The sequence below is a fragment of the Desmodus rotundus genome, chromosome 4 (assembly GCF_022682495.2).
Source record: "Desmodus rotundus isolate HL8 chromosome 4, HLdesRot8A.1, whole genome shotgun sequence".
In the NCBI taxonomy this organism is placed as follows: Eukaryota; Metazoa; Chordata; class Mammalia; order Chiroptera; family Phyllostomidae; genus Desmodus; species Desmodus rotundus.
Genome location: NC_071390.1, coordinates 19,695,465 through 19,721,047, shown reverse-complemented (window position 1 = coordinate 19,721,047; position 25,583 = coordinate 19,695,465). Strand labels below are relative to the sequence as shown.

The following is a 25,583-nucleotide window of genomic DNA, read 5'->3' as shown; positions in this document are numbered from 1 at the left end:
TTCGGCGCATGTCTCCTTAGCCTGCGTTCCCTCCTTGCGTCCCCACATTCTGACCTCCAGGCTGCCCGCAGCGTTAGCCCACACCTGCCACTTACTCTTTTGGGGGGTTGACATCCTCTGGTCGGGCCTCAAAGAACTGGAAGACTTCATCACACTGTGAAATATGGGGAGGCAGCCTGACCAGCGCCTGTGGAAAGATGGAAAAAGGGGCATTAGGCCTGATGAAGCTGGAACCGGGAAAACCAAAAGCAGGGTCAGCTTGGGCCAACAATGATGGGGGGGGAGCTCCAAAACTGTGCCGTGGAAGACAGTTAACTAGTCACCCACCCATCCAACCGGACAACCAATCAATGGATTAACCAATCAGCTAATTAATGAAACAACTCTCCATCCATCCGCCTGTATGTCCATCCCATCAACTAACCAACTAGCCAATTAATCACTAACCAACCAGTCAACTCATAAAAATAACAACAACAAAAAAAAATCAGTCAACCAATCAACCTATCAATCATCCAGCCAACAATTCAACCAACCAACCACCAACCATCCAACTAGCCAGTCAACTATCTAAATAATCAGCCCATCAAACAAAAAACAATAACCACTGAACCCTAGGTCTCAGGGCCCTTGGGAACTACTCATCCTGCACGAATTCCTGAATGAATTCCCTTCTGCCCCGAAGTCCAAGATCCTGAGTTTGACAATGCCAGGTCTTATCCCAGCAGCCTTGTCTCCCACGAGCCGCAGTCCAGCTGCACCAGGTACAGTCCCTAAAAACGGACGGCACAATTAGCCTTGTAACAACAAACTGATAATTCTACCAAGGACAACAGGGCGCTACCACGTTGTCTGGTGGGACCTAGATAGTTTAAAAGAGAGAGAGGTTTTAGAAAGACTCTCCAAAGCTGAGTTCTGAAGGGTGGATGAGAACTAACTGGCCAAGGTTGGTGGAGATCAAGCCGGAGGTTCCAGGAGCTGAATGAGGTCAGTGTGCCCTGACAGCACCAAGCAGGGGAGAGGGGGCAAGAGCCTGAGAGAGCAGGGTCTCCTTTAGGCTCAGTGGAGGACGCCTTCGAGGATCAGTAAAAGCTAGAGGGTATAGAAAGACTTCTTAGAGGAGTGGTCATGAGCTGGGCCAGAGGGGTTAGCAGATCTGAATAGGCAGAGAGGAGAGGAATGTGCGTCCCTTGAGGAGTAACTGTCCAGGGATGGGTGTGGACCAGCTCTGAACTTACTGTCCAGGGGAGACTGAGAGTCTGGTGTGGGGAGGTGAGAGATCACAGTGAGCCGCTAGTAAGAGTTCCTGCTACACACCAGCACGGACCCCACACCTTGCAACATGGGGCACAGAGGACCCCTGACCAGGCCCAGTCAAACATGGAGGGGCAGGGGTGCAGGGTGAGGCCAGGGGGAGCCCTGCTCCCTGGGCCCCTCAATTCAGTATTAGGGACTGTACCTGGTGCAGCTGGACGAAGGGATAAAACACTGGAGTGATCCTTTGGTCCAAACAGGAGAGGTCACTGTCAAAGCAGGGCTGGGGGACAGGGCCAAGGGGACTCCGAGCTGGACTCTGAGAAGGAAGAGGAAACCCCAGGCCTGCAGAAGTGTGAGGGACTGCTGACAAAGAAGCTATGGCCGGTGGTCAGTCAGTCAGGACCCTTTCGCAACCTGTGCCTCCCCAGCCCCCTCCACCAGGGCTGCTTCAGGTACCAATGACACCTGATCCCACCGCTCCCGAGCCAAGCATGCTGGGACCTCCGTGTGTGGTCACGGGACCGTCATGATGAGGTCAGGAGGGCAGATCTCATCTGCATGCCACAGATTTGGGGACAGAGGCTCAGGGAGGCCCCTCAAGCGTGGGAAAGACCTCACTGGAAGGCAAGCTCCACACAGGCTGGGACTCCCGCCGGATCTGTTGGCTGTGTCTCCAGATCCTAGGACAGTGTCTGGCACAGCGTAGATACTCAACACATATTTGTTTGACCGAATGAAGGCAGGAAAGAATGAATGAGGGCCTTGGCATGCAGAAGCCCAATATCCACAGTGGCGGGACGTGACATGATGGAGGGGCAAAAAGCACATGCGCGCTTGGGTCTCAATGGAACTACTGTGTGGAGGAGGTGGGAGGCGGTGGTTTAATTCTTCTCTGAGCGGGTCAGGTAGCATTGAAGTGCAGCACTGAGCACTAGGCAACCTGCCACAATGGCCCTGCTTGCGCCAAACCCTCAGCCCGGCAGGACGAGACGAGGTCCTGCCATGACAGGAAGGACAGCGTTGCGAAACTCCCAGTGGTTCCTTCAGAGCCTGTGGCTCCCCTCGGTCTCTAAGAGCTCACCTCCCCTCGGACAGCCAGGAAACAGGACGGAAGGGCAATGAGCATGGAATGAGCAACTGCCACACCTCAGGCACTGTCCTAGGTCCCTGGCTCGCCAATGCCCGACAGACAACAAAGGCTCTTCAGGCTGTGCCTGACACGGGGCTGTGCCCTGGTGTGACAGGGATGAGCCACCGTCCCACACCCACGAGAGCACATCTGAGGATGTGTCGGCCATTGTGGCCCTGAGGCAGACATCGTTGTCTCTGTTTATCGGGGGGAAACAGAGGCTGTTGGGGGGTGAACTGCAGCGAAAGAAAGTGGCAGGATGAGGCCCTATGCTCAGAAGGTAGAGTGGGCAGAACTGCCCCTACAGAGTTCGAGTTTTCGTTTAACACACACGGAATGTGCTGTTTTCTTCCCTAGGACGGGCAGAAGGAAAAGGAAAAGAAAAACCGAGGCAGAAGAGAGGAACAGAGACAGAGTTGGAGGAGAGAAAGAAACGAAGAAAGAGACAGAGAGAGACAGAAGGAGAGATGGGGAGAGACAGAGATGGAGACAGAGACAGAGAGAGACAGAGATGGAGGGAGAGACAGAGACAGAGAAGTGGGCATCGGGCATGTGCAGACCAAGTGCTCCCGGCAGGAGGCAGGAGGGTTTCAGAGGGAGCACTAATGGGCAGGGATGGGCAGGAGGCAGGAGGAACCCATAACCAGGGACCAGGCTGTATGCAGGGTTGCTGCCAGGGTCACCTCCCTTCCAGGACAGGGCGGGGATGTAGGGGCAGGTTTCCAGGCGGCCCAGAGCCCTGCCACCCACCCAGGCGCAGACCCCGGCCAGGCCGCGGCTCCCCCAGCACCAGTGGTGAACACAGAAGCTCTTCATGCCAACAGAGACCGGCATTCTGGGGGCAGAGGACACGTGGGCTGCGAGGGCCGCAGACAAAGGGGCCTTTTGGAGGAGCCACTGCAGACATCTTTATTTTACAGGGAGCCCCGAGGGGAGCCACATCGAGGGCTCGTCCTGATTTCAGGCTGACAAGAGGCTCTCAGCTCAGAGCAACTCCCATCAGAGCTGCCGCCAAGCCCATCTCTGGCCAAAATCATTTGGCAGGAGAGCCGGTGCTGAGCAGTCCCGGAGGCCTGGGCTCGGGATGAATGCCAGAGCTGGGGAACCCCCACACCCAGCCACTCTGAAAGGAGCAGGTGGGGGCCAATATACAGGAACTTCTGGGGCACCACCCCTGGCTCAGGCCTAAAATTCTGCCATTGGACATTCAAGATGTATGCCAGGGGGTGGTTAAGTCAGGGCCTGGGTTTGGGTCCTGGCTCTGCTGTTCACAGGCTGTGTGATGCTGAAGGCACTATTTGCCCTCTCTGAGCTCCGTGCAGTGGGTCTGAGATGGCACCACCTCACCTGTCTGCAGGTGAAGTGAGACTGTGAGTACAGGAGCCCTGCAAATGTCAGCTGCTGCACTGTTGTTCGCATCGCCGTCAGTCCACAGGGGAAAGCAGTGAGGCTCACTAGAAAGAGCACTGGACGCGGAGTCCAGAGACTTCGATTCTGGTTTCAGTCCTGCCCTTACGTACTTGCTGCGCGACCTTAGGTGGCTCACCTCACCTCTCTGCCGTTTCCTCTAAGGACAAAATAGACTGGCTCTGGAATCTCACACTACACCTCCTGGAACACCTGCTAAGTGAGGTAAGAGTTCGTAGGCATGTGTGAAAGGAGGCCTTGGAGACCCCCATCTGGTCAAGGAGATCACCAGGTTCATCGTTGTGGCAAAGGCCCTGAGAAGTCCTGCAGGAAGGAAACCTGCGGGGCCATGTTCAGGCCAGCTTCTACTAGTCATAATGACCTCCTGGGTGTTGCCTTGGTTAATCGCTGCATTAACTCCAAGAGATGGGTCTGACTGTGATTCCGATTCTGCATTAGAAGAAACTCAAGCACAGGGAGGTTAAGTAACTTCCCAAGACCGCAGAGCAAGTAAGCAGCGAGGCTTTAAATGAGGCCGTCTAGTCCTGAGCCTCTCCAGCTCCGTCTGACCTCCTACTCTGCCGCCTCCACCGCTCCCCACAGGTGTCTGGCCGTGGAGCTGGTTTCCCAGAGCAGTTCCTGCTGATAGCCCATGGACCAAGCTGGGACAGATCTGGACTAGGGACACCCTGAAGTTTCTCCCAGCTCTGACAGCCATTGGCTCTAGGACTGTGAACAGCAACAGTGAATCAGCTTCAGATCTACCAGTCAGTCACATCGAGCCTTTCCAATAGAGCTGTGACTCAGGTGGGGTTGCAGGGTCTGGAATGAGCGTGACCTCAGAGCCCTCAGCACCTAGGGAGGGGACACCGTCCTGTGGGGCTGCTTAGAGCACGCAGGATGTCTGCTGGGCTGACATCAGACTCCTCCCAACCTTGCCATTCTGTGGTGTGGGCGGTGGGCGAGCCGGCTGGGAGCAGATGTGGAGACACAGGGTGAGGGAAGGGGCTGAGGGCAGTGGGCGCCTGTGACCGGGAAAGGCACTCAAGAGCCGTCCAGGTTTGCCATCAGCCAGAACTTCCAGTGCCTCCCTCTCCTGGTCCTAACCTGCCCTGCCGTCTCCAGCTCCTGCCCCCCGCTTGGCACCATGTCATCATTCTGGATGGGGTGGATTTAGATAAGGGAGGGGGTGGCTGAATGGCGGGTCTCTGAGACCTCCTCCCAGACACAGCGGGCCCAAGCCTGGCCTTTGCAAGTGGAGCAGCGTGGGAGGGGGCCCTAGCCAAGCTGTGGTCAGACCCTCTGCTTCGAAAGGAACCCCCTCCATGAACCCCACAGCTCCAGGTAACGCCTGTCCCAGGACAAAACGCAAAGTTCTGCATTTGGCAAAACAATGGTGGGCGCCCTGCTCTTTACTCAGGATCAAACATTTTCCTCTTTTCCGCAGCATCATTGTGGTTTCTGGTCAATGGAAATCTTACAGGTAAAAGCCTAAGGACTCCGGGTGGGGCGGAGTTGTGCCAGTTTAGCCCCCGACTCTTGACTCTCGACTCTCAACTCTCAGCGCCCACCCCCACTCCTGGGGCTGCCTCTATCCTGCCCTGACTGTTCCTCCTAAATCACCTTCTAGGAAGCTGGGGGCTCCCTGAATTTCTGTAAATCAGAGTATTTCAAACACACAAGTTCTCCTTCTGAAAGATTTAGACAGCAAACCCTTTTGAAACAGAAATAGTGCTTATTTGTGGTTGCTGTTTAAGCCATTTCACAAGGTATCCTAGTACATCGGGGCCTTGGGGACATGTCACCCTCTTCAGAGGCTTCCTCTGCTTGTATGTGATCTTTGCATCTTGTGCTCAGATACAGGCTGGACACCCACATGGGGCCACGATTCCTACTGGTTCGTGAAGACACAAAGATAACGGAAGTGGCCTTCTGGGAGCTCCTGGTCTGGAGAAGAAAGGCACCCAGAAATTACCCTCCTACAGGGAATAAGCATGTGATGGCATGCACAGGGCTTTCTGAGGAGCAGAAGAGACGGAGTGAGTGGTCAGCTGTTCCTGGGGAGTCAGGAGGTTTCTGGGAGGGGCACCATGGAAGCTGACTGCTTCCCCAGGCAAGGGGCTAGCACAGGCCAAGGGGCAGAAGCCTAAGTGGATCTGGCTGGTTGGGAATGGCCACACTTCCGGCAGACTGGAGGGCAAGATGTGAAGGAGAGAGGTGGGAGCTTCAGCCCGAGCAGCACTTGGAAGCACCCCACAGAGGGCCTGGCTGGGCTGCTCAGAGGTTCTTTTGGACCACGGGCCTCCCCTGAGGGCCTTTAAAAAGGAAGGGACAGGCTGGAAACTCCTTCTGCGGCGTCTGTCTGGACCAGAGCAGATGAAGAGATTCCACCCACTGGGCTCCCCCAGAAGAGAAGAGCACTGGGGGGGGGCAAGGACGGATCCATCGGGGCTCTCTGCCTCAGCCCTCCCCATTGGCCATAGAGTTACTCCCCCGTCTGGGACTGAGCACGCCAGGGAGCCTGGGTGCCTTTCCAAGGAGTTCATTTGGGTTGCAACACACACCTCTCTCTTTATTAATGAGAACCACTGAAGGGCAGTGGCGGAAAATCCCCACGGTGGGAGGGAGAGTACCCGGGACCAAGAACCACTGCAAGTAATAGCCTCTGCTTGGGAATGAAGTGGGGGTAAAAATGAATGAGCCCGTGAGATGCGGAGGGTCGGGTTGGGGAGTCCTTACCCTTTACAGGCTGACCCCCTTGTTGGGTTTGGAGTCCCGCCCCTGTCTCAATACAGCCCACCCCTCATCCCTCCCACAAAGAAAGCCATTGATCCTAAAAGCAAGTCCATCGCTGACAGCAGAATAATGGAAGCAAGCTCAGCTTTTAGATAGCAAAACAACGTGTCACACCCACCGGGAAATAGAGGCTTGTGTAAATGTCATGTACATGGCCAAGGAGGGGCTGCTCGTTCTCAAACACTTTCACCCCCCGTGCCCCCACCCCAGGGATATTTATATTCCCCCCTAGACAAATACTGCAAACATGTATTTGACAGGCAGGGACGGGGTAAAAGGAGTCACTTGTAAAATTGTTAGTTTGAGCCCCTAACGTACAGATCATGCTTGTTCGTGAGATGAAAGTTTTCAACTTGTTGAGGCCACGGAACCATTAAATATTAACCACATAACCATGTTGCCTATTAATTTATGGAGTTAAAGAAATGCCTTTGGAACCCTTCTTGATAGACACCTGGCCCTCGAGTGCCACAGGAAACAACCACCGGCTGGCGCTCGGTAAAGCGCCATGACACTCATCCAGTCTGCTGCGTACAGGTTTGACACTAACACTGAGCCCTGGGCTGTGCAATCAGCACTAGGCAGGGGGACTGCCCGGCCGGCGAGGGCAGGGAGCCTGAAGTCTGGGGAGGTCCCCAGCACTGTCAGACTTTCCACGCGTGCGTCCTGGCAGAGGAGCTGGCTGCTGTGCACACAGCCGGCTTCACAGTTTTGGGTGCGTGTGAATCCCCAGCAAACCCTGGACTCCAAGGAGGAAGATGTTGCCCAGCCCAGCAGAGCTGCCTATGCAGGACATTGCAAATAAAAACCCCAGAGATTCTAAGCAGCGTGTCCAAGGACAGGCACAGACAAGGGCAGGCTGGCCATGGAGTGGAATATACACGGCATTGACTGTGGACTTTGCTATGGGAAGCAGTGATGTTGAATAAAATGCTGGATCCCGAGTGGCCATAGATTGGGCTATTGGGTGGCAGAGCTGTGAAATGCAACCCTGAGCGGCAGTGACCATGGACCGTTATTGTCTCATCCCTCATGAGCATTCCAAGGTCACTCTAAGGTCTCAGACAATTAGACCACAGACCTCAGCTCTCTAGTTCAGCAGAATTAAAGGTCACTTCTGCGCTGCCCTGCCCCCGCCCCCCTCCATTCTCAGAGTAAATACGGCCTGTAAGATGTCTGGCTGCTTGGTGACCCCATGATGTTGCACCTCATCACCTGGCTCTGAGTCCTTCTTGTTGGAGCTAATCAGGTTAGGAGGCTCCTCCTTCTGCAGGCCCCACTTAACTGGTGCCCTCAGCCACCAGCAGCACCCCCGGCGTCCCAGAGTCCCCCTGGATCTCATCCTGATTCAGGAATCCTGTTCAAAGCCTGTTCCCGGGAGATAAGACGTTATCGGTTTCTCGATGATCTCACAGAGACTGGCTGCGGATGCCTGGGCTCGGCCACCGAGGCCAATATATGCCGTGAATCCCGGCTGGAAGACGCCCCCTCCTGCCCTTAGTCCCCTCCTCCATTAGCTTTGCTCATTTATTTATGTTCTTGGGAAAGGAATGGAGAGAAATTAAAGCTCAGGCTGCAGCCATCAATTTAACTGGAAATGGCAAATGCCCTTTAAAAAGAAAGATGAATACAGGCATAGCTTCTTTTATTGTGCTTCACTTTATCATGCTGGATACATGTTGCCTTTTTCAACAATTGTAGGCAAGACCCTCCGCCAGCAAAGAGATGACCATACTTGCTTTATTGCAATGCTCTAGAACCGAGCCCGCAGTATCTCCGAGGTCTGCCTGTATTGACCTGAAGGAAAGGCATTTCTGGTAAAGGGAACTCATCATCGGGCCATCCTTTTGCGTTAAGGCAGAAAACGTGACCAGTATAATCTGCACAGTCACGAAATTTAGACTCAGGTTGCACTACATGGAATGCTTGTCTTCCCATAGGCTTGAGAGCACCAGTTATTATTAAATGTAGCAACATGACTCTCTTTTCAAAAAAGATTTTATTTATTTATTTATTTTTAGAGAGAGGGGAAGGAAGGGAGGAAGAGGGAGAGAAATACAGTCAGTTGTCTCTTGTACACCCCCTACTGGGGACCTGGGTCCATAACCCAGGCATGTGTCCTGACTCAGAATCGAACTGGTGACCTTTCGGGTTGCAGGTGGGCATTCAATCCACTGAGCCACACTAGCCAGGGTGTAACCTGATTCTTATTTAAGCATTTTTATTGTCAAACACAGTAATTGAGAATTACCGAATAGTAGCGCAAAAAGGAACTTTATGGTAACCGCTCTGTGTGGGACAGGCTGTTTCAGAGTGGCGAACACTGGGATAGACGTTCTCTTACTCAACCCTTTCCACGAACCCTGTGAAAGAGTTATTTTCACCCCCCTTTTACAGATCAGGAAACTGGGGCTCAGAGAGGTGAAGTAACTCTCCCGAAGTCACAGAGCTAGCAGGTGGGGCGGTGGGATGCAACTCCAGCTCCAATACCGGCACACACAACAAAGCGTCACCCCACTTGCCTCGCCTCAAGATTCCTGAGTCCGACTCCACCGTAGGTTTCGTTTAACTGAGACATTCAATCTCCATTAAAGCCAGTGAAGCCCAGTGGTAACACTTAATTTTCCTGCCTTGTACTGATAGTGACAAAAAAGTAGCATCTGCTGAATGCTTCCTCTGTACCTCTAATGTGTCCGTTCATTTCCTCCTCGGAACTCCCTCCACGGAACTCCCTCTGCAGAGGTACCATTCTCCTCCCTGAAAAGCTAGTGAGGACCTCAAACAATCCAGAGACTTCTCATTCTCACTGCAGGAGTCCTGGGCTCCAACCAAAGTAGAAAGACAAATGGGATCCGCCCTGCAATTCGCTCTCACGCTCAAATCTGCTCCTGGCTTTGGCTGTTTTAGTGCACACACACGCATGTGCTGTGTGTGTGCGCGTATGCGTACATTTGCATCTATAAAGACATGTCCATGAACATCTGCAACTATCAAGACTTCTGTGAATAAACAAATAATGCATTTTGAATGTTCATGAAGTCAGAACCGATTCCAACAGCATCCCAAAAGGAATTCAAAGCGATAATTCTCCTATGCCCAGCAAAATGCCACATACAGAGTCCCTTCAGTAGGAAGCCCCTTAACTGAGCTCCCAAGACAGTGGAAGTGACTTAAAATAGCATTTTGTAAACATGGACATGTCCCAAAAGGAGAGGCTTAGCTGTGAGTCCGATGCCGTCTTGCCCTAGAAGAGGGCAGTCCAGCCATCAGGTGGCCCCTCCCCAAGGGACACCCACACCCACCCCTCTGGCTAGGAGACACCAGGCTCCAGGATGCAGCAGAGGGTTCCATACGGACAGCATTCCTTCACAGAGGGACAGATGAGGTCACCCCCTCGCCCCCCGCAAACCCCAGACATAGCCTTACCCGGCAGTACTCGTCGATGGGCTTCAGCCTCCTCACAGCTACGTCCCGGATGTGGCTTCTTCGGAAGAGGATTTTGCCTGGAAGAGAAATGCTCGTGAGCCAGGTGAGTCCAGGAAAAGCTGCCACAGGGACCTGGGACCCCTACCGCCTTGGTCCCCTCTCCCTCGGCTACCACCTCTGCTCATTGTCAAGGCAACAAGGGAATAGTCACCTCTTTCAGGGGGCAGGAGGCGCCCAAATCTGAGAGCCCAGGCCCTCTCGGGCAGATGAGGAGTCCTGGAGGCTGCCATCTTGTCCAGGTCACCTTGTGTGGGTCAAATGACAGGATCAATCCCAGACATGGGTGCAGCTCCCAAGAGGCCTCACAAATAAATACAAAGGATGGCCCAACCCACACGCTGTGTTTTGTTTTCAGACCCATCCCTTCTTGAGAAATCGGCATTAGTTCCTGCCAGCCGGGCAGGAATTCCTATTCTTAGTTTAGGTGGGTGGCTATTTCCAGGGCAGCACAGGCCAATGCCAAGGGGGCCTGGCTGCCCCAGCCTGACTGTTGCCCAGCCTCTCTGACTCACAGCCTCCAGCCATCCAGGCCACTGCTCAGCTGGGCTGACAGACCCTTTGACAGGTGTGGGCTAGGCTTACAGAAATGCCAGCCCCTCAAACCTTCCCAGAAGGCTCCTCTGGGCTAGCTGGATTCAACGACAACAAATAGATCAATGCATAGTCCTTTCACAGTCATTAAATTTTAGAATATAAACCCTAGCCCTGGCTGAGTAGCTCAGTTGGTTAGAGCGCTGTCCCGATATGCCAAGGTTGTGGGTTTGATCCCTGGTCAGGGCACATACAACAATTAACTGGTGAAGGCATAAAGAAGTGGAACAGCAAATCAATACTTCTCTCCCCCTGTCTCTCTGTTCCCCATTTTCCCTCTCCCTCTCAAATCAATTTTTAAAAAAAGAAAGAAAGAAAACCTGGGGCTTCTAGTGGCCATCTTTATTCCTGCCTAAGAAGGAAATCAACTGAGAGAAAGGATTTGTGCTCAATAAATGTTTTTTGATGATTGAAAAGCAAACCCAAGAGATAGCGTAGGGCAGATTGCTCTGACGTCATTTGGACGCCTGGATATAGGTGTTCCTGAACCCAGGGTTTGCCTGGTGCTTTTACTTACATAGAGCAATACATTTATTTTTTATTTAAACTAGCTGGAGGGGGATTTTCATCACTTGCATTAAAGGAGTCCTAACGGAGATAACCGCCATTGCGTGTGAACAAACATGTAGACCACGTGTTAATCCACTTAAGCTCCCTCCATCGAGGTCCAACTGAAGTACAAACGAGGCATTGCTTCCCCAGGTTGTTTCCCCGGGAGCAGACCGGGACACCAGGAGTCGAATGAATGCAAGTCGTTCATTTGGGAGGTGATCCTGGGAAGTACCAGAAGGCGGATGGGGAAGGATGGCGGGAAGGGGAGGAAGTATTATAGAGCCCGTTAATCACTGTGGGTCTCCAGAGCACAGTTCTGTTGGGGAACTTGGGGGGAGAGTAGTGCAGACCACACCTCAGAGCTATCCTAGTGAGGGTGAGGAGGCTCAGGTATTTATCCACCACCCCTGGCTCGTCATTGAGCTTCGAAGCACAGTAACTCCACGGCACCTCTAGCCTAGTGCGTCCCCCTGTGGCTAGAACAAAGCCCACAGTTGCTCCCAGGAGCAGCCTCTGGCAGGCAGAGGTGAATGCGGGGGGGGGGGGGGGGGGGGCACTGACAGCACCTGCAACAGCCCTCCCTGACTTCCCTGTCACCACAGGTTCTGGTCACCAGCCTTGCTCCGGGGGAACAAGTGATTAACACATCACGCTGCGTGAGACGGGCGTCCTATTTATGCCACTCATCTCTCCGTACACAGTGTGAGCAGGAGGCCACCGTCTGCAGCGCTGTCCTCCCCCAGCACCATTCACTCCACGTAGCGTGAGGCTCTGCATGCAGCAGACGCCCCATGGGCACTTGCTGCCCTACTCGCGTTCCTCTCCGAGACGCTCCCTCAAGCTCTCCTTCCTCCCTTTCTCTCTGGGGCCAGGCAAAGGGGCCATCTCCCCACCAGAGGGACGACACTGTGCAGACTGGACACTGTCAGGGAGATAAATAGGCCGTACCACGTGTACCTTTTGAAAGGAGATAAAACGTGATTTATCAGGACACTGGAGACGGCCGCTTTTTCTTGGGGGAAGATGTCACAGATTTGGTATTCCTGGCCTCTTTGCCTCCTACCCTTTTTTGGCTGCCTGTTGCTTTATTGCCTGCATGTTGCAGGAGCATATGTGTGCAGCCATGGGGACGGCACGCAAACATAAATGCACGGCAAGAGAAGACCTGCTCTCAGGACGGGGAGAGTGACAGGCGGCCCTGGGGCTGAGGTCCTGCGCCTGAGCCAGTCACCCCTCAGGAGCCGGAGGTCGCCCAGGCCCAGTGACCCGGGCAGTCAAGAGGAATCTCACAGGAACCTGACGGAGTCATTGGAGAAGCGGAGGAAACCAAAGGAGACCACAGGAGGGGCTGGGGTGCACAGAGATGGCTCTGCCCTGCGCTCCTTTTGAAAGGAGCTAAAACGCGACTTAACTATTCCCTGCAAATTGCGTCTGCCCTTTCCTGTCTTGTGGGGGGACAAAAAGGAAAGGAGGAGGGTGGGGAGAGACAAATTAGGTCCCCCTCCAAGACCCCCCAACTCAAGACTGGCCAAACCTCTGCTAAGTTTGGTATCTCAAGATAAAGATAAAGACATAGATATAGACACAGATACGGATATAAGCATATAGATCACATAGGACCCGATCCATTTGCAGAGACGGAACTGGCGAAAAACAATAGTTAAACAACAACTGCTGAAGCACCAGCGATCAGAATGAAGCTCAGTCCCTTTGTGACTTCTGACCAGAGCAAGAACCATAAAAGGCACTTCAGTGCACTTCCCCACATTTGCAGGAAGATATGTCTTCTCTTCTTTCCAAAGAACTGACACAGAAGTACGGGGTTCGATCCGTGCCCATCCGAAAGGATGATGAAGCTTAGGATGTGCGAGGACAGGACAAAGGGCGGCAGACTGGCAAAGCGGTCCAGGCTCACAGGAAGAAAGGTGTCGTCGCTGGAAGGAGTGCCGCGGGAGAAGGCTAACGGTACAACCGTTCTGTGGGCGTCCACCCCGGCAAGGTGACTGTCACCAGACTGAAGCTGGACAAGGACCGCCAAGAGATCTCTGAACGGGAAACCAAATCTTGCCAAGTAAGAAAGAAAAAGGGCAAATACAAGGAAGAAACAATAGAGAAGATGACGGAATGAAGTGATCTTATATACAACGTTCATTAAAAAATTGAAGTGAAAAAAAACCAATTGAGGCCTCCAGAAGGTGCAAAAGGTTCTGAAAAGGGAGAGATGGGAGTGGGTGAGGTCGGAGGGAGGTGGGAGGGCCCCTCTCCCATGCTGGCTGGGCCCTCCCCCTTGCTCCCAGAGACCCCTCTGCAAGTGAGACAGCCGTGCTTCTGGGCTGGACCCCTCCCAGCCCCCCACAAGGCTCTTGGGTCTGCTGCTCAGGTTCAGAGGCAGAGGAGAATTTCGGTACAAGCCCTTTTTCGGCTATTTTGGAATCCCAACAGGGCTTCTCTCTTTCCCGCTGAGACCCCGACAGGAGCAGCGTTTTCTTTCCTGGGGCTTTGGCACAGACAGTGGGGGCTGGAGGGGGAGAGGGAGGGACGATCTGGAAGGGATCCTACGGCCTTGACTTCTCTGTTAGGAATCCAAACCGCAATCTGAAAGCCAAACCGGTGACCGTATTAAAACGGAGAGAGAAAAAAAGAGGGAGGAAAATCCCCATTAAGGAAGCTGAGACCACAGGGCATTAAAGGCCACTTGTAAATGTAATTCAGGCCGTTTATGGTGAGGCCAGTTCCTGCCTGAGTCTTCAAAGCCAGGCAGATGCTGCCCCAGAAATATGATAAGCATCACAGGGAAGATTACACGTGGGGCATGAAACAGACCTCAGGAGGTAACCGATTCCTGAGAACAGAGAAAAAGGCTGCCAAGCTGACAGCATCCAAGCAGGTAAATGGAGGTCCCCTCTCCTGGCTGCTACGGGCTGAGCTCAGAGGGCGGGACCAGCAGAAGGCGCAGGGGCCTTGGCCAGAGTCCTGGGCTAAAGTCCTGCCTGGGCCGCTGGCTGGCTGTGTGACCTTGAAGCGGGTCCCTCGGCCACTGGCCCTCTAGATTCTCATCTGGAGACTGAAGGGCCTGGGCTCCGTGGCTGCTCCCCCAAGGGTCCTACCAATTATTGAGTGGGGATGAGGGAACTGAGCGAGCAGAGGTGGGAGACAAGTGGTAAGAGTAGCTAAGGGCTGACTCTGTGCCAGGCACATGCCAGGTGCTTTTCTTTGGGTTCTCTCCTTAATCCTCACAATGACTTTGAAGCAAGTACTTTCATTATCCCCAGTTTGCCCAGCAGGAGATGGTGGCTCAGAGGCTGAAGGACTTGTCCAAACTCACATGTCTATTAAGTGGCTGAGTTGGCCTTTCAACCTGGGGGTTTGGAGCTCAGAGAGTGAGGAGACAGACGGCATGAATTCAAACAGTTCTTTGGGCTCCGATCTCACCTTGGAGCCATGGGGAGGACTTAGGATTTTAACTGTGTGGTGGGCACACGATGTCCTGCCGGGTGCTATGCCGAGGCCTGGGGGACAGCCACGTCAGGGGCTGAGTCAGAATTAAGTAAACAGCCGTGGAGGGAGGGCTGTGCCTTGGGGCATGGAGTGCTGGCAGCCCTCCCGGGGTCTCTGCCTGTCGTACACAAGGGAATGAATGAGTGAGTGAGTGAGTGAACAGAAGAGTGTGAATGGGTGGGTGAGAGAGAAAGGATGAATGAAGTGATGAAGCAGGGAAGGAGATGTGACCCAGTGTCTGGTGGACTTAGGTGAGAAAGAGCCCCTGAAACCACAAACCTCCCTATCCTTCACATAACCTTTCCACCACCCCTCTCCTCCTGCCCTGGCTGGGCAGCTGCCAGCCCAGCAGGACCAGGGATGCTCACCCTTACAGCTGGGTGGGCGTCACCTGGGGGAGGTTGATCTCTGCATCCCCCCCAATCTGGCCTGATCTTCTTACCACAAGTGTCCACTCGGGGCCAGGACACAGGTGGGGCACTGACTCGGGCAGGGGCACGTGCTTGGGGGGCAGAGGTGTTTCTCCCTCCTTCCCCCAAATACGAGCCCTGAATGAGGCACCTTAGTGGTACCTGATGGGTCTTGGCATTTCCTTCTAGAGAATGAATTATGTCAAGAAAGTGAAAGATGAGGACCTAGATCCTTCTTATTCATACAGTGAAATGAATAAAGAAAAGGCTGAAGCTTCTGAGAGCAGTTAAATCCCTAAGCCCACCACGGCCTCCACAGTCCTTCTTGTGAAATGTGGTACCCACTGGGTTCCTTGGGCAGAAGTAGGGGAACAGGGGCCTAGGAAGAACAGACCCGCCCCGGCCACGAAGGGTCTGAGGAACCTCCACAACTTAGGTGCGTGTCCTTACAAATGGGCAGGCACCCCTGCACGGGGGCAACAAGAGAGCACTGGCTGCATGGGGTGGTAACAGGAGAGGGCTGGCCTCAGGACTCTTTTGGTCCGTCCCAGCTGATGTATTCTGGGCAGGGTGCTCTTCAAGATCTACAGCGTCTAGGTGTGAATGTACACATCCTCTTGTAACTCCCTCTTCCTTGCTTTTTTTGGCTCCTGGAGTGCCTGCCATCCCTCCCTCCATCCCTCCCTCCATCCCTGTCTTATTGAAGCCTGCTCCAGGTGCCAGCACCACTGCAGTGAATGAGACAGATGGGCACCCTGTTCTCAAGGTGTTTATGAGTGGGGGCGGGGGGCTGTGCATGGAAGGGACACAGTATACAATTTCATATCTAGTAAGTAGTTTGGTCACACATATGTCTCCCCCTCCCCCTGCCTCTGTGAGGGGAATAAAACACAAGGTGGAGGGGGGTGGAAAAGGGAAAGGGATTAAGATGTACAAATTGCCGGTTATAAAAACAATCATGGGGTGCCAAGTACAGCGCAGGGAATACAGTCAATAATATTGCAATAACTTGTACGGCATCAGATGGGTACTAGACCTACCAGGGTTGGATTACTTTATAAGTTACATGAATGTCTAATCACTATGTTGTGAACCTGAAACATAATATTGCATTGTACAATATAATTGAAAATTTTAACAGAGCATAATGGTAAGCACAGAAAATAAAAAATAAAAGTTAAAAAAGAGAGAATAAAACAGGGTAGCGGGAAGGGGTGTGCCTGGGGGTGGGAGAAGTCAGTCAGGGGTCAGGGGTGCCCCTCCGATGTCCGTGGAGACTGTGAGGAGGAGAAGGAGCCAGTCAGGCAAAGCTCTGGGCCAAGACAGCTCTCCGCCGGAGGCAACCACAGAGCAAAGTCCGAAGATGGAAAAGAAGCCGTGTAGGAGTCTTGTGAGCCACAAAAATGAGTTTGGTTTTATTCTAAGCGCCCTTGGGCCTGCCTACCCACCCCCTCCCCGTCCACAGGCATAGTTTTCCCACCCTGAGTCCCTCCCCACGAAGCCTCCCTTGCATGCCTGCCGCACCCTCGCTGGCCAACCTCCTGGGCCCTCTGGCAGTCACCCCCCTCTCGCCCTCCTTCTCCTGCTGTCCTGGAGAATTTGTCAGAGAGCCACCATCCCTAGGGCCCTCTCTGACCTTCACAGTCCCTGCCCCACCCCATGCCCAGGCCAGTGGTCCCCAGCTACGCTGGCCTCCAAGGACACAGGTGTTCCTGACCCTCTCCCTCCGGTGCAGCCCAGACAGCCTGGAGCATCACAGGGGATTGGCCTAAGAAACAGGGGAGGCCGCGGACGGGCGGGGTCAGAAGCCCACAGACCACATGGTGCGGAGGCCTGTTCCACAAACCACACTGCTGCCCATCTGATCGGAGCTGAGAACAGAAACAAAGGTGGGGGGGGGTGTTTGTCTCCTAGGGCTCCTGTAACAAAACACCACAAACTTCACAGCTTAAAACAACAGGAGCTCGTGCCCTCACAGTTGTGAGGCCAGACGGTGATATCAAGGTGTCAGCAGGCGGTGCTCCCCCTGAAGGCTTGGGGGAGAGTCCTTCCCCGTCTCTTCCTGCGTCTGGTGGCTCCAGCAGTCCCCTGGCTTGGGGCTACCTGGCCCCAATCTCAGCCACCGTCGTCACACGGCCTACCCCTCTGTGTCTGGTCTCAACCCCCTTCTGCCCTTCTGTTATAAAGACACTTGCCTCTGGGTTTAACTCAGGGTGACCTCATTTCGAGATCCTTAATTACACCTGCAAAGACTCTGCCAAAAAACGTTATATTCACAGGTTCCAGGGGTCAGGCTGAGGACCTATCTTTTGGGGGCCACTAGTCAACCCATTGCAGGGGGTCCCGGGAGAGTCCACAGGACTGGCAGACACCTGACGGGGTCTTGTACTCCTGAGCTGCAGTTGCTGTGAGGACAGGGAAGGCTTTCTGTGCCCCCGTTGTCCCTGGCAACGCCTGGCCTGGAGCTGGGTGTCATGACTGTGCTGCCAGTGTCCTCAGGAGGGACAGGGGAGTGCGTGGACAGAGTGGCCTGGGGGTCCTGGGACACTGAAGGGTGGGGCAAGCTGTGAGACTTGGGAGCAGAGGGAATGTTGGGTGGCAGGGCCCTCGCTGGCTGACACGGCACCAGGAGAGGAGAGACAAATTTCCCAGACAAATCAGAGGAAACGTGAGGGTTACTAGAGGGCTGCCACCCCCACCAAAGTGACAGGCATGCTCACGGGGTGCGCTGTGACGGTTTCTGCCCCCTCAGAGTTTGCAGGGTGAAATCCTAATGCCCGATGGGAAGGTGTTTGGAGGCGGGGCTTTTGGGGATGATGAGGGCATGAGGGTGGAGACTTCAAGGATGGGATTAGTGTTGTACGAAAGAGGCACCACAGAGACGGAGGCGCCATCCTCCTGTGTACAGTGAGTGTTCCTTGTGTCTTGTATCTTCTTCAAGAAATGTCTCTATTTTTCATAAAAAGAAATAAAATAGGCACCGCAGAGCTCCCTAGCCCTTCCTCATGTGAGGACATAGCAAGAAGTCTGCAACCCAGCTGAGGGCTCTCACCTGCCCAGGCCGGCACCATGCTCTTGGACCTGCAGCCTCCGAACTGTGAGCAATAAAGTGCCGTTGTTCACAAGCCACCCAGTCGGTGGAGTTCTGTTGTAGCAGCCCAAACAGACTTGACAGGGTGACAGGGTGGCAGGCAATGCCCGTGCGGAAGAAAGAGGACTAATCAGTCTTCCTGCGTCTTCTACTCCCACAGCTCTCTACAGTCTTAAGACCTCTGACCTGCTGCAGTCTGGGGATGGCAGGCCACCTACTTGCCTGTTTTCAGACCCCGACAGAGCTGAGATGACACTCCAACCATCTATAGCCTTGTGCCCGGCTCAGATGACACCCTGCCACCCAGTCCTGTGTCTCATCTGCAGTACCAGGCCTTGCTTGCCCTTTACCTGAACGAGTAGAGACAAGGGACCATTTTGGCTGGGGGAATGGCTAGGGTGAGGTCTGGGTGCTAAGGAAGTGGGCATGTGCAGGTTCTGGAAGGACGTGGTCTTGATGGGGAAGGTACACAGCCCAGGGGTCCTCCCTCGATGCCCTGAGTCCTGGCTCCCACAAATCTCTCTTTAAGATCCATGCCAAGAACCTGCCTCTGGTTTAGTCTAGCATGATAGGCATCTGTGGGTTTTGCCTGTCAGCATTTTTATTACAGTGCCCCAATTTTCTTTTGAGGAACAACCCCTCCTTCATTCTCAGCCTGTACGATTTTAGTTGGACACATCTCACCCCAAACTCTTGGGGTTACCAGTCGGTACAGACCAGCTATGAGCATGTGACCAAGTTGGTTCAACGAGAATCACCCTGAGATGTTTGCAGGAACCACCAGAAAGAGAAGTGCTCTCTTTTTACAGGGGCTGCTAACTCATAAACTGTAAGCTCTAAGTTGTTAGGAAGCTTCTCTGCATATCTGTGTTACCATTGGGGAAAGCCTGTCTGAGAATGAAGTCAACAAAAGAAAACAGAGGTGAGAGCTAGAGAGATACAGGATTTGGTCTCCTAGATCCAGCCACACCTGAAACCATCACCCCTGAAGTTTTCAGTATAAAGGCCAATAAATCTCTTTTTTTCCTTACACCGGATTGAGATGGGTCTCATCCTTGTCACCAGGAGGTTCCCGACTAGTACCCCTAGCCCTGGCATTTACTGTTGTGTCATATAGGATAAGTCACAATCTATTTGAACCTCAGTGTCCTCAAATTGCTACATGGGCATAGCAATGCTCCACTCAAAGGACTATTGTGAGGAGTCAATGAACTAGTATATAAAAGCATCTAACACAGATCCCAGCCCAAAATAAGTGCTGAGCAAATTGGATCTTTTATGAGCTGACAATTTCAAGTCAAGCAGGTCGGGTATGACCTGGCCCTGACTGTCTCCTTGTTGGCCATGAGGACTCCAAGCACAGTAGTGCTTCCCAGGCACCGTCTATTACCTGGCTTCCCCACTTACGGCCAAATACTAACACTCCTCAGCCAGCAGCAACCTTCCCTGATTCAAGTCCACACCCCCTAAACACACGGTGTCTCCCAATGGATCCATCCCTCCTCTGAGGGATGCTCCTCCTCCATCAGCCCAACTCAAAGAGCAGAGAATGTAACATAATGGAGAGGCAGCGATTACTCAGTCCATCTGCCCACCTTGGGGCACTCTAGGATGATTCACCCAGGTGAGTCTCCCTAAGCAGCACCGCCCTTCACCTCCTCTCCCACACGCTCAGGAAAACAAACTTGCAAAAATCCACTGGGGCTTCGCCATAGATCAAAACCTTAACCCTCTTGTAGCCACAGCATGCTTACAGTAAGAATTAGCACGTAGCTAGGAGGGAAACATGGCCTCCCAAATTCTGGCTTGGAGGTTCCCATAGCTAGTGCATGCAGCTGGGCCTAAGAGAACAAAAGCCTTCATTCCCCCATCCTCAGTGGGGTCGGTGGGATTTATGGGTGTCTGCTAGAGATAAAGCACCTAGTATCAGCACATCAAAGGTTAGTCCATCTTTCCTGACCCGAATGGCGTTGAAGGCTTTTTGAGCAGTCTTATAGAGCCTTGGAACCCAAACAATTTCTTTCTTTCTTTCTTTCTTTCATTAAAAAAAGCTTTTTGGGGTGAAGTGTAAATGCCCAGTGGAAAAGCACACATGCACGTGTATAACTCAGTGAATGGTCACAAACTGAAGCCACTATGTCACGAGCATTCAGACCGAGAAACGCGGCATCGCCTGCCCCGCAGAGAGCCTTCACAGCTAAGGAGCGGATCTGGGGTGGGCGGGGTTGTCAGCACTTCTGTACCGTGTGGACATTGGAGCCCTAGGCCGACTGGGTGATATCTACTGTGCAAACACACTTATTGATTTTAGTGCTCTTCACTTTTGTTTTGTCCAGGCTTACTTAAAAATATGTTTTATGCTTTGATTCAGGTGCAGCAAATTGAGTACATGTGAGTCTGGATTCCTGGAACAAGGTCCCTTTTGAATATGAAATGTGAACACACTTTCGATGCATTAATTGTTGTGCACAAGGGGTCAATGCTTACCCATAGGGGTAGCTTTGGGAAGAACAGTGTGAACAGAACCAAAACCCCTGAGTCTGCCAACGCGTTCTCCCTTGCCCTGGAGAGCGGCCAGGGTTGGTCTGCAGCCCTGACACAGACGGGAGGGATTTCATTAGCTGTAGGTGAGATCAACTTTGGATCATGGGCTGCCGGACAAGAACAGCCCAGGTCTCATGCGAATCGCCTGTGAGGTAGCCGGCATCCAGGGATTCCCAACAGGCGTCAATTCAGAGCAGGACACTGGCCACAAAGGCACTGTGTGCGTTGGCAGGGGACGTGGGCTGGCCCAGCCCGACTCTGGGAGGCAGGCAGAGCAGTGTAACTGACCTCTGGGGCGGCTCTCAGCCCCAGGGGAGGGAGAGGCTTTGCCATCAAATACAACAGTACTTAAAGTGGCCAAGCTGGGGACAAATTCCACTTTAAAACCCTGTGTCCTGAGTGCAGGAAGTTTCCTGAGCGTCAGTCTTCTCGTGGGCTGACGGGGTTGGGGGGCCGGGACAGGGATCAGCAGCAGCATGTGGAACGGGCACAGCACTCAGTGCTGGGCACACGGGCGCCCCGCACAAGACGCCTGCTGCTGCGGGGGAGGCTGAGGCCCACATGTGAGTTGCATGGTGACTTTCTGTCTGATTCCCAACCCCGCCCCCCCCACACTCCCAGTCCACTTTCCACCTGGAAGCCAGAATAATTTCTTAAAATGAAACCTCTGCTGACACCTTTCCGTGACTTCCCAGTGCACTGAGATTAAAAATCTAAACTCCCTTTCATGGCCTGCAAGGCCCTGCAGGATCTGGCTCACGCCTCCCTATCTCTGATCTCAGCTCATCACGCCAGCCACGCTGGGCTTCAATTAGTGTGGCAAACACGGCCAGTTCTTCCACCTCAGGGCCCGTGTACACGCTGTCCTATCTCCCTTTGCGTGCCTAAGGCCTTCCATCCTTCGGGTCACCACCTCATAGGACGGCTTTAGCAGGCCGCTCCGAGGATGGGAGGCCTCTCCTCCCTTTCTCGCAGGCCTTGATTGTTTCCCTCCTAGAATTCACCGTGATTTGTGGCGATCTTGCCTCTTTATATGAGATCTTATGCCTTACACGATGTCTCGTTTACTATAGTGTCCTCAGGGCCCTGCACTGACATTTGCGGAATGGACAAGTAAGTGTGAGTGTGTGGGCTGACTCGTTCCGCTCTAGACCATCCCCCTCATTTAAACACACACACACACACACACACACACACACACACGCATGCTGAGCTGCTGGCTCAGAGTGGGGCTGTGGCAGGAATGGACTCGCCCTCCGGGACCCAGACAGAGCGGGGCCAGAGAGTGTGGTTAACTCCGAGCCGGCACCAGGGCCAGGCTGTTCCCAGTTGGTATGGGGTGTGGGTGTGGCGGGCGTGGAGGGCGTGGTGGGCAGTGGCTCGGCACCCTTCCTGTGGGGGCCTAGAATAAAGGGCCCTATTCAGCCAGTGCAGCCTCAGCTCCTTCGCTGCTTGGGAGGCTGCCCTCAGGAAAGGGACTGTGGGACGCTGGGCAGAGCTTCCCAGCAGCCTCTCCCTGTGGCATGGCCCACAGTGGGGGGCGGGGGCACAGGTAGGAATGAGTCAGGCAAAGGGAAGTGGAAAGAATATTCCAAGCAGAGGGAAGAGGCTGAGCAAAGGTCTAGAGATAAGAGAGATGAGACATGTTTGATAAGCTGCAGTAAGGTCACTGTGGCAGGACGGTGAATGAGTGTGTGTGTGTGTGTGTGTGTGTGTGTGTGTGTGTGTGTGTTGGGAGGTTACAGGGTGTGGGTGTGGACTAGGAGTGGGCTAGAAGAGACGTTCTGAATGGGTAACAGGGTTTCGATCACATGAGCCACACGAAGCAAAGCAGACATATTAAAGTTATGTATTCAATAGTTCAGAAATACACACCTGAGTTCCTGAACCTACAAGGCTAAGGATCCCAATTTTAACCAGAAGGGACAGAGCACCTTCAGCAGTCTGAAGCCCTTCTTCCTCAAGGATCAGAAGTTGGGGGCAGGGGTGGGGGTGAGTCCAGCTTTTAGGAGGTTCTTGACTGTAACCTCCTGAATCAAAACCATGCAATCAAGCCATTCTTGAATCCCTAGACCACAGAAACTGTGTGAGATACAATAATAAGTGTATATTGTTGTTTTAAGCTGCTAAATTGGAGGGGGGCGGTGATTCATTACACAGCAATCAGTCTCTCCGATACGGGGCCCAGCGCTGCTGGTGGGAGCGAGACTCCCTGGGGAACCTGAATCAGAGATATTTGGGGTGTTGGTTACAAGTGCAAATTCCTGATATTTACCAGATCCCCTGAATATTCCGTAGAAAGGGATGGGGGCAGGGGGAAAGTCCGCATTTTTAGTAAGGCCCCCTGAGTGACTGTCCTGTGCCTTTGGGGCTGAGAAGGGCTGAGCTGATCTAACTCACCTGACAGACCTGGAGAGGCTCTGAGAGCTGATGGTTTCATCCTCATCACACATCTGAGCTGGGGCAGGCCTGGGCGCCGCCTCAGCACCAGACTCCTGATTCAGAGCTCTTTCTACTTCTTTCCTCCTCTGTACACCTCAGGTTGCCTTTTGGGAAGGCGTGGGCTTTCTTTTCTTTTTCTTTTCTTTATTTTTAAAGTTTGCATGTAGCAAAATGCTACATAGTTAATCATGTATCTGCTTAAGAGCTTGCTTTGCTTGAGAATGACTATGTCAGCATTACCCAAAAGGTGGGTATAATGCTAAGAAGTGCAGCAGGTACTAGGCTGTGCAGAGAGCCCGGCTCTGCCGCGTGACGTTGCATCGGAAATGGTACTTCTACCTACTGAGATGCCTCAGCCCACACATTTTTCTCCCAGGCAAACAAAATGCAGCGTGTCCAAGCCGGAGATGATGAACAAGGACAACGGGGACGTCTACCTTAACCCTGCCAAACTGTCACCCACGGAGGTAAGAATAATAACCCAATTTCATTTGTATAGCATTTGGGGGCTCAGGAAGAATTCACACAATCTTATTGAATGATCTTTGCAGACTGCAAGTTAGGCAGGTCTGGTGCCCATTCAGTCATTCACCCAACACATTCGTTGAGCAGCTACTATGTGCCAGGTGATTGATACTCTACACATGTGGGATATATGGATTTCTTCATTTAATAAAATCTCTATATGTGTATGATGTGCCAGGCACTGGCTTAAGAAGTTTACAAATATTAACTCACTTAATCTCACAACAGCCCAACAAAGTAGAAACCATTATTCTCCCCATTTGACAAGGGAACTGAAGTATAGAGAGGTTAAGTAACTTTCCCAAGGCCAAATAGCTAGGAGGGTGTAATACAAGGATGAGAACCCAGGCAATCTGGCCTTAACCATCCTGTTGACCAAGATAAAATAAGGCATGTTTCCTGCTCTTCAAAAACCCCAGTTTTTTAAATCCCCATGACCACCAAAGAAGGAACGGAAGCCTGGAGACATCTTCTGTATTTCCCCAGGTCACGCACTGCTGGGACCAAAAGCCAGGTCCGGTGCCAGGCCGAGTGTCTTTGTTCCAGCACACGTGTCTGTTCACAAAGAAGGTTTCACAGACGACAGGCACACAGGCCGCAAACAGGGAGGGCGCTTCCAGAGCCCAGAGAAACAGAGGGCTTCTGCAGGCCCCACTGCAAGCCTGAAGTATCCCACCCAAGAGACACCAAAGCAACCGAGCAGGGCTTGCTCGCTGTCCTGGCCGTCATGATTTGTGACCGTCTGCTGCCCCGCCGGTATTCATGCCTCCAGCTCTGGGGCAGTGTTATTTATAGACCACGTTTCTATTTATATTTTCATTTGATTCTTGCTAACCCTAGCTAGATTTTCCCCAAAAAACCTGGGGAGGGAAGGATAAGAACTCTTTTTTACCAAGTAAGTCAGGGGGCAAAGGTGAAGGTCAAAGTCTTGGCTGTGTGTGCAGTCTTTCAGCAGGAGCTCTTTGCAGGGAAGCATTCAAGACAAGGGGGCTTTCTACGCTTTCCAAAGGAAATGGGGGGCGGGGTGGGGAAGGGCACAAAGCTGGCCTTATACAGAGGCGGCCACATTTTGCCAATGCGGTGGGATTGGAGGTGGGCCTAGAAGACCTCAGTTCCCCTAAAATGTTTCTCCTTTTGCATGATGTTTCATCATTAGACATTCATTCCTTTGGCCTTCACATCTATTAGGTGACAAAATGTTGGGACCTTGAGAAAACCTGGACAGTATCAAGACCAACCCTTGTATTTCATAAATGGGGAAACTTGAGCTCAGAGAGAGGCTATGACCTGTCCTCATGGGGGAATCTGATGAACAAATGGAATCTAACACAACGCACAGGAGACCATCCCGACATTGTAGGAAGAACTGTCAGACATGGCAAAAGAAACTGGGGATGCCCAAGTAGGCTCAGAAATTCCCTCTCACCAAGTTTCAGGAAGGAACAAGTGAAACCATGCGCTGTTTCCTCAGGTTCTCCTTGGTGCCCCCAATGTAAACTTCCTGATTTTAGGGTCACACAGAAAAATAAAGGTAAACTTCTTTCTTCCTCATTTTTAGCCCCTTGTGGAACTGTGGGTTAATAAACACTATCTGTGATGGCTGTCAGTACAGCATTACATTATAGGTTTGTGTTTACAAAGCCAGCTTTCCCAAAGTCGGTCATTTCCTTCTGGGCACTATGCCTGCAATTCCAGCACCTGCCAGTAGATGTCTGGTTAAAGTCAGGTACAATAGGTTCAGTGAAAGGTACCAGAAAATGATGTAGTCTAGACATTTACTGTAGGAATTGGACACTTAAAAAAAAAAAAAAAAAAAAAAAAGAGAACACCGGTCAACCTTTCATTGCCATCATAA

General features: G+C 52.7%; 1 protein-coding gene and 1 pseudogene across 5 annotated transcripts in view; one reads left to right on the top strand and one right to left on the bottom strand.

The window, feature by feature from the left end:
- The window catches only part of SH3PXD2A (SH3 and PX domains 2A), a 227,841-nt gene that overhangs the window by 110,923 nt on the left and 91,335 nt on the right, over window positions 1-25,583 (bottom strand). For all 5 annotated transcript variants that reach the window (XM_045191383.3, XM_071221156.1, XM_053922098.2 and 2 more), the window contains 2 exons: window positions 10,016-10,092; window positions 96-187 (listed from right to left, as the gene is read on the bottom strand). In XM_045191383.3, the coding sequence (XP_045047318.2) occupies window positions 96-187; window positions 10,016-10,092 (169 nt within the window). The remainder of the gene's footprint in view (window positions 1-95; window positions 188-10,015; window positions 10,093-25,583) is intronic.
- Window positions 12,366-13,359, top strand: LOC128780646 (large ribosomal subunit protein uL24-like; annotated as a pseudogene).